At 43.5% G+C, this 13,531-nt stretch overlaps 1 protein-coding gene and 1 pseudogene across 2 annotated transcripts in view; one reads left to right on the forward strand and one right to left on the reverse strand.

Annotated features, from left to right (window-relative positions):
* Positions 1–690: 690 nt before the first annotated feature.
* On the forward strand, positions 691–1,214 carry LOC129506796 (protein tyrosine phosphatase type IVA 1-like; annotated as a pseudogene).
* A 7,271-nt stretch (positions 1,215–8,485) lies between these two features.
* ME3 (malic enzyme 3) overlaps positions 8,486–13,531 on the reverse strand; it is a 192,446-nt gene continuing 187,400 nt past the window's right edge. For both annotated transcript variants that reach the window (XM_055320721.1, XM_055320722.1), the window contains 2 exons: positions 10,060–10,158; positions 8,486–8,723 (listed from right to left, as the gene is read on the reverse strand). In XM_055320721.1, coding sequence (XP_055176696.1) covers positions 8,562–8,723; positions 10,060–10,158 — 261 coding nt within the window. In that variant the 3' untranslated portion in view covers positions 8,486–8,561. The remainder of the gene's footprint in view (positions 8,724–10,059; positions 10,159–13,531) is intronic.

Raw genomic sequence — 13,531 nt, forward strand, 5'->3', positions numbered from 1 at the left:
GAATGGGTGGGAGCGGGTGGGAGCGGATGGGAGCGGATGGGAGTGTATGGGAGCGGGTGGGAGCGGGTGGGAGCGGGTGGGAGCGGGTGGGAGTGAATGGGAATGGGTGGGAGTGGATGGGAGCGGGTGGGAGTGGGTGGGAGCAGGTGGGAGCGGGTGGGAGCGGGTGGGAGTGAATGGGAATGGGTGGGAGTGGATGGGAGCGGGTGGGAGCGGGTGGGAGCGGGTGGGAGCGGGTGGGAGCGGCTGGGATTCTTCCTCCAGTCCCTGCCGGGCCTGCGCAGCGCGGTCCTCCGCGTGTCCGTCCCGCACCAGGGCAGCTCCCTGCGCCGCAGCCGAGGCTGCCGGGGTCGCCGGGGTCGCCGGGTCGCCGGATTAGGCCGCAGTCCTTCATGAGGGAGCAAGCTCCTTTCTGTGGGGTTCTCCGCCACGCACTTATGGAGCTTCTGAAGGGCCCCAGGGATTACTGCCAGGCCCAGCACGACCCTTCCGAGGACGAGTGAGCGGTGGAGAGATCCACGAGCACCCGAGGAGCCGCGTGGCCTCGGTTATTTCCAAGCGCTGAGAATTTCCAGGGGACTATGTTTGCAGGACACTTCAGTTTCTTAACATCGTGTCTGTGTTCAAATACTTCAGCCCCCCCCCCCCCCCCCCGCCCGTAACCGTATTGAGTGTTTCAACTGAAGTCACATGGCTCCAATGAGCCGGCCAGCCCCTGTGGAAGTCCCATACAGGAGCATGAGATTTCTTATTCCACACAGTCCAACCGGTGCGCCCTTAAACAGATTTATAGAGGAACTTAAGAAATACGGACTTTCTACAATAGTAAGAGTATGTGAAGCAACCTACGACACTGCTCTTGCGGAGAAAGAGGGCATCCAGGTCCTGGATTGGCCTTTTGGTGACGGTTCATCGCCCTCTAACCAGATCGTCGACGACTGGCCAAGTCTTGCAAGCGTTGAATTCCGCCAAGAGCCCGGTTGTTGTCTTGCTGTTCCCTGCGTTGCAGGCAGGTCTCGGGAGAACTCCAGCGCTCGTGGCCTTTGCACTAACTGAAGGTGGAACGAAAAACGAAGATGCGGTGCAGGCCGTAAGACAGAAGCGGCGCGGAGCTTTAACAGCAAGCAGCTTTTGTGTTTGCAGAAATACCTTTCCAAAATGCGGCTGCGCTAGAAGACCCCAGTGGTCGTAGCAACAACTGTTGCATTCAATAAAACTGGGCTCCCTGATGCTCTTGCCTTGGAAATGCAACTTGAGACAGGACTTCCTCGTCGTACATATTAGCCGACATGTAGGCCTAATGAATGACAAGTCTAATGGAGCTTCCATAGGAATCATGAAAAAGCCACAAGCCCGACAATTGCGGCCTCTATGTTTGGCTTACTCCCATTCCCATGCCAGAAATAATATGTAGGAAATTGAGAGGTTAGGTGCCAGAATATCCAGCACAATACTTGTATATTTTTATATCATATATAATTAAAATCCTAGAAATTATGAACAGCACTGTAAAGCATATGTGGTTTATTCCTTTAGTCCTTTCAAACACTGCAAGTAGGGCCTATGTGGTTATTTGTTCCTTCATGTTTACCACCCTACAGGAGCACCAGCATACATCAGGCTTTAGCAAAAATTGATTTCATTGGATCCTTACCAAGACTTATGGGGATTGATTATTTAATGTCTTTCTATAAAGCTCATTTTGTGCTGTTATGAAAGCCTCCATTTTGAAAAATCACAAATCTGTGGTTGAAAGTTCACATAAAATACACATTGTACAGAAGCGCATGTGTACAATTCTTCAGACAAAAAAGTCTTAGAGTTACTTTAATGTTTACTCTGGGGTACAGCTTAGAGGGGGAGGAGCTGAGATAGAGTGGGAGGAGGCTCTGAAATACCTCTAGTAAAATGTTGCCTTTGTCTTGTGCAGGATGTATAGAATAGGTCTTTTATTTAACAACAACAAAAAATTTTAAGGCAGAGATGCTTTGTAGCTAAAACATTTCTTACAAAATTTCTGAACTCTTGTAATTCTTCACCATGACTATTGGAAATTGTTAGCTATTTTTCTTTTTCTTTGAAGCATATTTTTTTTGTCTTCCCAATCAAAAAAGAAGTGGGTTTCTACTAATGAAGTGATTAGACATCTAATATTTTATATGCTTTTTTGAACTGTGTAACTTCATATTTGGATACCGGATACTTTTATCATGTAATTGATAAAATGATGACATGTATTAATATTAGTTTAACCATATATTCATACTGTCTGGGAATATATTTCTTCAGGAGAAATAATTTCAGTGTTCACCATTCACCAGCTAGTACAAGTGTTTAGCCATCTAAATAAAGGATGGATTGCAGGAGGGAGAAAGAGGCAGGATAGTAGATCTGTGTTAATATTAGTAAAAGTAGAGGCAAAGGCATTACTAGAGATAAAGAAAATCATTAAAGTTTCAAAAGTTTCAATTTACCAGAGAGTTATAAGAATTCTAAACTTTATGCATCAAAGAGCATAGGTCCAAAATGTAAAAGGCAAATATGGAGAGAACTACAAGGAACATTGACAAATTTATGATAGTGGTGGGAAATTTTACTATCCTTCTTTCAGAAACAGATCAAGTAGACAAATCAGTAAGGATATAGATTTGAACAAAACAATTAGCAAGCTTGATTCCATGAACATATAAGGGGCATTGCATCCAACAGTGAGAATCCATATTATTTTTGAGTGAATGAAATATTTTATTTCATTTGACCATAACAATTTCAGCAAATATAAAATATTTAAATAATACAAACAACTTCTTTGACTACAATTCAGTTAAGTTAGGAGAAAAGTTAATAATATCCATACATTTGGAATTTTGAAAATCTGTGTCCATAGAGACTGCCACTTCCAGATAGGGTATAGTAGGGTGTGGCAATCCATCTCCCACCCAGTAACAACCAGAAACATACGGAAAAATGTATGAAGTAGTATGTTTGAAGACGTGAGAACTGTGAAAGCAACAAGAACGAAGTGAGTAGGAATTCCAGAGAGGGAGGAGCTCTCCTGAGGTGAGTGGCCATTTCCCCACCCCCAATCAGAGGCATTCACTGATTCTGGACATGGACTAGGAGTCAGACTTGGTCCAGGTAGAGAGTCTCTACTGAGGAGAAGAGAAATCCAGGCAGGCTCTTGGTGGTCATGTGGGACTGATAAAGCAGATGGAAAATTTGAGAAGTTTGGCCATTTTCCTCCACATGTTGCAAGCTGAATTCCTCAGGAAACAAACATACACTAAATCTGAGATTTGTATTGGAGATTTATTGGGGAGTTGTCTCAACACCTGTGAGGGAGCCACAGGACCATGAAATGGCAGAAGTTGTTGAATGGTGATACATACAGTTGCAAGACTGGCCTTAGCCAATTTTGCAGGGAACTCTGAAGCTGGGATGGCTCTTTAGAGATGTTCCCAATTGAGGTGAAGGTGTTGAACATTTGGACTTGAATCAACCAGTCTTTGGATGCAGGCTGTCCCTGGGGATGAGGGCATACCCTTGGATGAAGTACCTTCCTTCAGTCAAGTGCAATTCCCAGAGAGGGATGCAGCTGTGAATCTTCAGCATACTTCTGGCAGCCGGGGAAACGAGTGTTTCAGATGTGCAGAGAGATCTAGATGGTGTAACCACAGCATCCACTAGACTAACTGACATATGCTGAATTCTGGGGTTACGTATTCTCATACTTAGGGAGTTAGGGGAGTTAGTGGGGAGTTAGAATGAAGACTTAAAAGACAGAAATCTCCCTTAATCTCATAGGCTTTAGGAGACAAAGTCCTGTTACAGGAGGTTCCAGTTTTCACCAACACTCTTTTGTATTGTAGCCATTTTGGTAGGTGTGAAGTGGTATCCCACTGTGGTTTTAATTTTCAGATGACCAGTGATGTCAAGCATCTTTTCACGTGCTTGTTAGCCATTCACCTTTAGTAGTAATAGGTCAATTCAAACATTTTTTCCACTTTTTCAGTTGGGTTGTTTTGTCATTGAGCTGTAAAACTTCTTCTGGACCCAATGCCCTTATAAGGTGTATTATTTGCAAGTATTTCTCTCAGTCTGTTGCTTATTTTCTCCCTTAATGGTAGTTTCAAGGGAAAAATTTAAAACAACTGAATTATAATCTATCAATTTTTTTAATGAATCATGTTTTTGAATTGTATCTAAAGAACTTTCCTCAATCAGAGTTTTCTGCTATCTTTTCTTCTAGAAGTTTTATAGTTTCAGCTTGCATTTAGGTCTGTGGTCTATTTTGAGTTTGTCTCCTTTTCTTTCTCTTTCTTTTTTATGTGGATATTCAATAGTCACAGCATCATTTGTTCAAAAGACTATCCTTACCCCACTGAAGTATTTTGGTAGCTTTGTTTAAAATCAGTTTACCATAAATGTAAGGATGCAGTTGTGAATTCTCATTTCTTTTCCATTGATCTATATAACCACACAGTCTTGATCATTGCAGCTTTATAGTACATTTTGAAATTGGATAGTGTACTTTGTTTTTCTTTTTCAAAAATCTTGGCTATTTTAGGTCCTTTCCATTTCCATATAAATTTTAGGATCAGCCTGTCAATTTCTACAAAAAACAAAAGCCTGAGGGATTCTGATATAGAATTGAATTATAAATACTTTGGAGAAAATTGCAGCCTTGACAATAGTTTTCAGATCCATGAATATGAACATTTCTCCATTTGTTTAGATCTTTAATTTTTTTCAGATCTTCTTTAATTTCTGTCAGCAGTGTTTTGTAATTTCCAGTGTATAAGACTTGCACTTTTTAATTTTCTAAGTATTTTTCTTTTTGATACTAATATGAATGGAATTATTTTATTTCTAGATTGTTTATTGCTAGTATATAAAAATGCAGGTGATTTTTGTATATTGACCTTGCATCCTATGACTTTTGTAAATTGATTTGTTAGGGGAAGGAGAAAAAGGATTCTAGTCTTTGGCATTTTCTACACACAGGATTATGTCATCTGTGAATAAAGGCAGTTTTACTCTTCATTTCCAACTTGGATGCCTTATTTATTTTTCTTTCTTTATTGAACTGGCTAGACTCTCCATGTTGACCAGAGTGGTGACAACATCCTTGGCTTGTTCCAGATCTTAGGGAGAAAGTATTCTTTTACCATGAAGTATGATGTTAGCTGTTGATTCTTCCTCAGATTGAGAATATTCTCTTCTATTCTTGGTTTGTTGAAAGTTTTATCATAAATGGATATTGGATTTTTTTCAAATACTTTTATCACATCCATTGATTTGATCTTGTGGTTTTTGTCCTTTACTAATATCATGCATTATGATGACCAGTTTTTATTTGTATTTATTTATTTAAAAATGATTTTATTTATTCATGATATACACAGTGAGAGAGAGAGAGAGAGAGAGGCAGAAACATAGGCAGAGGGAGAAGCGGGCTCCATGCAGGGAGCCTGATGTGGGATTCGATCCCAGGACTTGGGGATCACGCTCTGAGCCAAAGGCAGACGCTCAACCGCTGAGTCACCCAGGCACCCTCATGATCAGTTTTTAAATGTTAAAACAACTTTGCATTCCTGGAATAAATCCCCTTCATTCATTACGTGTAATTCTTTCATATTAATGGCTTTGGTTTGCTAATATTTTAAAATTTTGCTCTATATTTGTGAAGGATATTGGCTTGTAGTTTTCTTGTACCTTTTTTTTTTGAACTTAGAATTTAATGTTTATTATTATTATTTTGTTTTGTAAGCTGTTTTAGGAACTTATTGCCCTTGTTGAATTCCTCACGGTATTGATGTAAAACAAGCAGCATGCCTGTCCTCCAAAGATCTCTCCCACAGTAACAGGCTAGGACAGGTACACTCCAAATCCCTGGTTTGGGGTGGGCTGCTCCCAGGATCTTCCTCTATCCTAACCATCCTCACCTATGGGGTTTCTTGCTGGAATGCCCTGCCCTCTCTTCATCTCTATGGAGCCTTGCCCTCCATGGTGGAAGCATCTTCAGAAGAGGCACCTTCAAAGCAGAACCCTGCAATCTTCCATAGCGATTGACCACAATCAATAAGCAAATCAAATCAATAGCTTTCCTATACACCAGCAACACCTTCCCCACTGCAACCTCATGCGCCTCTATCTGGTCTTGATATCAGGGTGATAACAGGTATCCTAGAATGATTTGGGAAGTGTTCTGTCCTTTATTTTCTGAAAGAGATTGTGAAGGATTGGTATTATTTCTATTTTAAATATTTGATAAAATTCACCAAAGAAGGTGTCTGGGCCTGTGCTTTTCTTGGTGGAAAAATTTTTAATTACTAATTCAAATTCTTGGTCTATTGATTTTTGCTCTAATTTTAACTTGCTTTGGATTTTCTTTAGAGAGTTTATGTTATTGCTTTGAGACTTTTCTTTTTTTCCCCCCTAATATAGGCATTTATTTAGAGCTATAAAATTTTCCTCTTAACACTGCTTTAGCTACAACTCACTTTTATTTTTTTATTCAACTCAACATTTATATGTGTGTGTGTGTGTGTGTGTGTGTGTGTGTGTGTGTAATTTACCCTATGATTCGTTCTTTGAAATGTGGGTTATTTAAAAATTATTTCATTTCCAAATGGTTAGAAATTTCCCATTTTTTTTCTGTTGTTGAGTTCTAATTTAATTATTAACTCTGTCCAGGAAGACTTCAGGAGCCAATTACATTTGAACTCCAAGAATGAATAATGTTTCCAGGCAGAAAGCTGTGGTGAGCTGCAATTTAATTTACAAAGAGTAGGTAATAGGAGGGAAGGACTTTACAGATGGAGACCAAGCATGTGTAAGGGCACAGGCCTGGAAGTGCATGTGTGCAGTGCCAGCAAGATGTTCAGTGTAGTTGAAACAAAGGAAATGTAATTTGTATCTTTTTTATGTCTTGATCAGTATAGCTGCAGTTCATTTATTTAGTTGATCTTTCCAAAGGATCTGTTTTTGTTTCATTGCTTTTCTCTACTATTTTCCTGTTCTATTACACTGAGTATAAAGGACCTGCAGTGGGGGTACAGAAGTTGTGGGACAGGACACAGAAAAAGTAGCGTGAAGGTTCTTCAGTGTTCAGATTCCAGCTTCACTTCAAATCCTCTTCTGAAGAGTTTCTCATTCTCCATGAGCTCAGGGATTACAGAACAGGGATGTTTTTGATGTTTTCTTAGGGTATGTTTTCTTAGGGTATGATGTTTCCTTGGCACCAGCACCAAGGAAACAGATGTTGGAAGAATAAGACCTGGGCAAGGGGTGACTGATGTCTCTGCTAATTACTGTTCTAGGAGTCCAATACCTGCCACTTTTAGGTGGCTACTTAGGACCAATTCACTGTGGACAGTGGGGATCTTGAAGCTGAGCTGGCAGCAAGGGTGGGTGGTGGTAGGTCCCTTAGCATGATTTACTGTTTTCTGTGTTAGCCAATAAAATTAGAGGGTGGAAGCTGTCTTCCCAATAGGTCCTAGAAATTTATCAGGGTTTTTGATTGCAGGGGCTGTAGGCTTGTCCCCACCTCCCCATCCCATGGTGTGGGTTCTCCTAGACATGAAGGAGGTGAAAACTATGGTCGAACTTGTCTAAGACACCCCCAAGATAGACCGAAGCTATTTTATAGGAATACGGCCCTGGTTTGCTCAATGCCTTCAGAGTGAAGTGGGGGCGGAGGGGGAGAGAGAGAGAGAGAGAGATCCAGAGAGAGTTCCAGAGTCAGAAAAATGAAATCAAGTTCTTCCTTAGAACTCCATGGTTTTCTTCCCCTCACTGCCTCTCTTCCTCCTCACACCTTGGCCCGCTGACCCTCCACACCCACGTTTCTCTAGCTTTCCTTTTAATAAGAACCAGAAAGGAATCCTAATATTCAGTAACCCACAATTCAGTGACAATTTTTGTCAAGTGAGTTGCCTTTAGCTACTCAGCCTTCATACCCATCTGAGTCTTGAAGGGCGTGTATTCCTCCAACAGGGATTGAACTCATGAGTGGGCCATGTTCTCTGGCCAGTGGCTGCCCTTATCTTCCTCATTTTCCCATGACTCCTACCTATCCTTTATCCTTGGGACTCAGTGCACTTTTCTCCCCCTGAAGCCTTCTCTAATATTCTCATAGGGAGTACCTGCTCCCTTCTCTGAGTACCCTTGACCTTTATCTGCACTTCTTTTATGGACTTAACCACTTTCTCCCTTGTGGCAAAACGAATTGTGTTCATACCTCATTCCCTTCACTAGACTCTGAACTCTGTAAAGGCAGAGTTCTAGGAAGGATTCTAGATTTCCCACAAGGTCTAGCTAATTGTTGGTAATTATATGAAGAAATTCTTGGGGAGGAAGTCAGAAGAGGGTTATAGAAAAGTGAATTCTCAGGGCCTTCATGGACAAGACTCTCATTCACTGTGTGCCTGGGTATCTCCCCTCACACCAGAAAGTTCAAAGGAAAAACACAGTGACAAAGATGGCCATTTTAGAATAAATTTATATTGTCAGTGTTACTCTGGGCTTGTTCCAGCCTCACACCAGCGTCTGAAACTGCATCAGACTGTTTGAACATTCATGGCTTCCTTGGGCCAAGTATAGCTGTCCAGTGTAAAGGAGTCATAATCTGGAGTGTAGACCAGGGATCTTACAAAAGCCTCTTTGTCCTTGGGCTCCGGGTAGTAGGAGGCCAGGTTGTGTTTGTACGCGAAGTCGAGGACCTAGGGAAAAACGTATTGGCTGAGGAACTGGAACTCAGGAGGAACCTGCCTAAAAGTTGCCTACAGGTTGCTTGGGAGCCTGTGGAAGGGGAATAACCCCTGGGGAACCATGAACTGTTGTCCAAGAAGCCACTGGATAGGAGGAGTTTGAGCTTTCTGCCTAGGCAGGAAGCTGCGATGCAGTGGAATAAACACTAGGCCAGGATCAAGAGGCCTCAGACTGAAGTCTGACTCTGCTTCCAACTGCCTGTGAGTCCTCAGCAGTCACACTGTCCCTGCTGAGCCTCAGTTTCCTCACTGTAAAGTGGGAGTAAGGAGACCTTTCTGTGGAGTAGAGTGAGGATAAAATTAGGTAACAGACAACATCAGGTGTCCAGTACCTGATATTTTCCCCCCCTAAATGGTTTGAGTTGGGAGAATAGCCTGGACATTATTCTGTGGGTATTAGATTTGGTTTCAGGAGAGCATTAATCTCAAGATCCCCGAAAGGAGGGAAATGGACATGGTGGAGCTGGGACTATGAGCTGGACCTATGGTCTTGAGGGCTGATTCTGGACCCTACAAGGGACAGCTCATGGGGAACACATGCTGTTGTGCAGCACACTTTCTGAAATTATTTTTAAATCCTATAGAAAAGGTAAAACATATTCTAATAAAAATGACAGTATAATAAACCCTAATGCAATCATTATCTATATTCAACAGTTATCAACATTGGGCCAGTCTTTATTGCATTGTGTTCTGATTCTCTGAAAACCCATCATCTCTGCAAGGTGTCTAGGATAACATTTTTCCTTGGAATATTCCATGAACCTGATCATGCTGTGGCCCAGCCATTCTGAGAAAAAGGAGGAGGAATGAGCATTTACTCTATACTAAGCGTGGAGCTTTCTCACTATCCTCTTTAATCTTCAGAAGTCCAGGAGAAAGGGTCTAGTGGCCCCTTTGGGAAAGGAGGAAACTGAGGCTCAGGAAAGTGAAGTGACTGGCAGACCTGGGACCTGACAGCCTGAGTTCTTTTCATGATGCTATGAAAATTGACCTTTCTGTATAAATGGACACTTATTCATTTTTTAAAAATTCCACCCACATTCCGGGCCCCAAGATGATGGACTTTGATGACCTTTTTGCCTGGTGGGAAATCAGGAGCTTTCCCAGAACTGGCCCGAGTGGGTGTTGGGTGTGGGGCTTGAGCTGCAGCCTCCAGGCTCATGCAGTGCAGCCCGAGATGCTCAGGATGTCTCCGCAGCTGCCATCCCCTTAGCTCTCCTAAACCCAGACAGAGGAAGGGGTTGAGCCTCACTAGCCGTATGACTGGGGGTCGGATGCTCCTTACTTTGATGGCGATTCTCAGAGACACATCTCGGATGGTGCTGAGTGGTGGGTACAGTCTCCCCTGGGACAAATGCTGCTCAGAGACCTCTTGGGCAATTTGCTGGGGAGAGAGAACCGAGAGTTATAAGCTGAGTTTCTCCCTTCACAGAACAAGCCCAGCTCATTATCCCAGAGACTCACCTTGCCCCTCACAGATGGCCAATTATTGCAGTTCCCGCTGTCATCTCTGCCCTCTCTTGGCCCAGAGGAGCTTAATGCTTGGGCTTTTATTATTTTTTCGAAGATTATTTATTTATTTATTTATTTATTTATTTATTTATTTATTTATTATTTTAGAGATTAGGGGGAGGGCAGAGAGAGAGAGAGAGAGAGAGAGAGAGAGAGAATCTTAAGCAGACTCCAGGCCCAGTGCAGAGCCCGATGTGGAGCTTGATCTTATGACCCTGAGATCATGACCTGAGCTGAAATCAAGAGTAAAACCCTTAACCGACTGAGCCACCCAGGTGCTCCAATGCTTGGGCTTTTAAGCAAGGACTGTACTGTGAGATTGGCTGAGGCTTTAAACTACACGAGACCCTAAATTCTAAAGGAGAATCACCAAGAGCAACATGAATAAACCTGTGGCTTGTAAAGCAGACTCTAGGATCTCCCCTTGGCTGGTCCAGCCTATTGCACAGAGATCCTAGAGACCCTCACTTCCTCTCCCACATTCTTGGTAATATCCTGGGTGCCCCCCTGGGCCATCTTGAGCTCCCCTTTCTAGCAGAAACGCTGCTTCTGCAGTGCGTGACACCACTTTCTCTGAATGAACGCCCTAGGCACATCATCCTGGGAACAACACCTCCCACAGCTTCCTTCCCTGGTTCAGAGCGGTCTCTGAGGCCCAGCTCTCCCCCTCAAGCCTCACCTCATCATCCAGCCTCACTCAGCCAGCTTTGCAGAACAGTCTCTGTTATGTGCTGGCTCTGAATCCACTCCCACCCAATCTTGTGTCAATTTAAATTTGGGAAAAGCCACAGTGCTCTCTCAGAACTGTGTCACAGAATGGATGAGCCAAAGGAGTTGGTCTTGCCTCAGAGTTTGGCTGACGTTAGGGAAGTGGGTCTCCTCCTCTTCCACCTCATTTTCGTGCTCCTATCTCTCCTCTCCATTCATTCATTCAGACATTAACTGAGCTCTGTCATATGCCAGGCTCTGTGCTAGTTGCTGAGGATCCATGGCAGAGAAGCCTTTTTCCTCCTATAGTCTGGAGTCAGTGGACAATTAACAAACAGGTACAAGTGATTGTAACATAGAGGTGAGTGTAAGCAGAGGGGGCACAGAGGCACAGAGGCAAGCAGGGCCCGGTCTGCCATGTACAGGAAAGCTTTCCAGGGGAAGTGGGTGACACCAGCTAAGACCCAAAGGACAAAGTATGAAGTACTCAAAAAGAGAGAGGCAACAGCACATCCGATTTCTTGGAGAGAGGCAGCAGGAGGGAGCATGGGTTCTAGACTGTGAAAAGAACATTGGCTAGGTGGAGGTAGGGGGAGGCTAAAGGCTGGAGAGGAAAGGAAGGAGGGCCTGGTGATGACATGCCTTGTATGGAAACCACGTGAAGGAGTTTGGGCTTTATCCTGTTAGCACCAAGGAGCCATTCAAATGTCTGAAATGAGGAGAGAGATAGACTGTTCTGGGTTTTCAAGGATTTTCCTGGGGTGTGGGGAGGTGTAGAATATGGGATCAGAGGGAAACAGGATGTCCATGGCTTGATCTGCATCTGCAAGAGTCATCCTGCAGAGTGAAGAGAGATATCATGTAGGGGTGGTCACTTCTCAGATGTTGGGCACTGGTGGTGCTTTGCTGCAGCTCTGGGGCCATTCTGGTGCCACTGCTCATAAGCCCAGTGACCTCGGACATGTAGCTTAGACTCTCTGTGCCTCGCTTTCCTTGTGTGTCACATAGCAATAATCACTATCTATTTTACAGAGTTGTCAAGGTGGAAGGAGATATATAAATCTCTTAAAAGTCCTATTATTTTTTTCCATAGGAAAATCAGATTTAACTTAAATGTCTAAACCTAAAAGTACTCCTTTCAGAAATTTAAAGACCAGACTGTCAGCTGCTAGAAGGGAGAGATCTTCACTTGTTTGCCACAAGCAATTATTAATAGGTGGATTGAGGAGAGGTTCCTGTGTAGTTGATGGACACTGTTCATGAAATGATGGAGCTGACCTGCCCCACAACACTAGGAGGTGGGCATGTAGATGTCTCTTGGGCTTACAGGGGAAGGCTCTAGCAACCATGTTTTTGCACAATAGGGCAGTTTGCTTTTAGGTTAACTCTAAGCAGGAAGTGACTCTTCCCACCCAATGGGACATTCAAACATCTCCACTCTCGGCCACAGTACACCACCACCACTGACACAGCAGTAAGAAGAAATACACAGAATACTCACACAAGATGGACAGAGGCCCATGGCACAAAGCCATTGCTAGTGTGCTCATGGCTTGGGGGAGGCTGAAAAACCTTCAGGGACACTACTTGCATGTCTTTGTGGAGGCAGTGCTCAAAGACCAGGAAGTAGTAAGAAGGAAACTAGAGCATGAGACAGTTCCTTATGGGACTCCCAGACGTAGAGCTAGATAGGGCTGCCTGGAGGCTGTTCCCATGGCTTGCTGGTTCGGGGCTCTCACCATGGGGAAAGGCAAATGTGTCAGAAATCACAGTAGAGCCTTTGGAGCTCATTGGGGATAAATATATCTAGTATTTGTTTATAGATTTGGTTAGTTTAGCCTCCCCAAAGAGACATTTCTATGGTTTCCTCAGAGTGAAGATAAATGTGAAGTGCCTGGCATTTAGTAAACGTGTGGTAAATGTAAGCCACTGTAGCTGCTAGTAGTAATAGCCATTATTATGAATGTAGGCTGTCATTCTTAATGGATTCTTTCATTGTTTTCATCACGTCCAGTAAAGAATCATTTTGGGAGTATTTCTAGTAAGATACATGGGGAGTACTCCTGTATCTGTGCTCCAGATCCAGGCCAGAATAGGGAAACCTGGCTTGCAATCTATCCCTTTCTTACAGAAAGCTGCCCTAGTGGGGCTTATCCTACAACAGCTAACCCTGGCAATGTGGTCAAAATCAGGGGCTGGAAGAATCTGTGGCCTGTCATGGTCCATGAGCCTAGTTTCAGATGGCTTTGGTGGCATCTCCTCTGTTCTAGGCATCATGTGGGCACTGCTGGGAAGCAAGGGGCAGATAAGCTATGTCCCCTCACTGCCAGTGCCTCCTGTCAATGCCTCCTCCCATTGGCTAGTCCTTATTCTCCCTTAAAAATTGTATGTTCTGAGAGAAGTTTAAGCATTGAGGTGATCTTGACCAAAGCTTGAGGTCAAGCATTTTGAGGATCTACTGCTAGGGTTTGGGCAGGTGGGTAAAGGGGTGGTAGAAGGAATCTTTGGGGCCCAGTGTAGGACCTGGTATATTGGCC

This window comes from Nyctereutes procyonoides, unplaced genomic scaffold, assembly GCF_905146905.1.
Source record: "Nyctereutes procyonoides isolate TBG_1078 unplaced genomic scaffold, NYPRO_anot_genome, whole genome shotgun sequence".
NCBI lineage: Eukaryota > Metazoa > Chordata > Mammalia > Carnivora > Canidae > Nyctereutes > Nyctereutes procyonoides.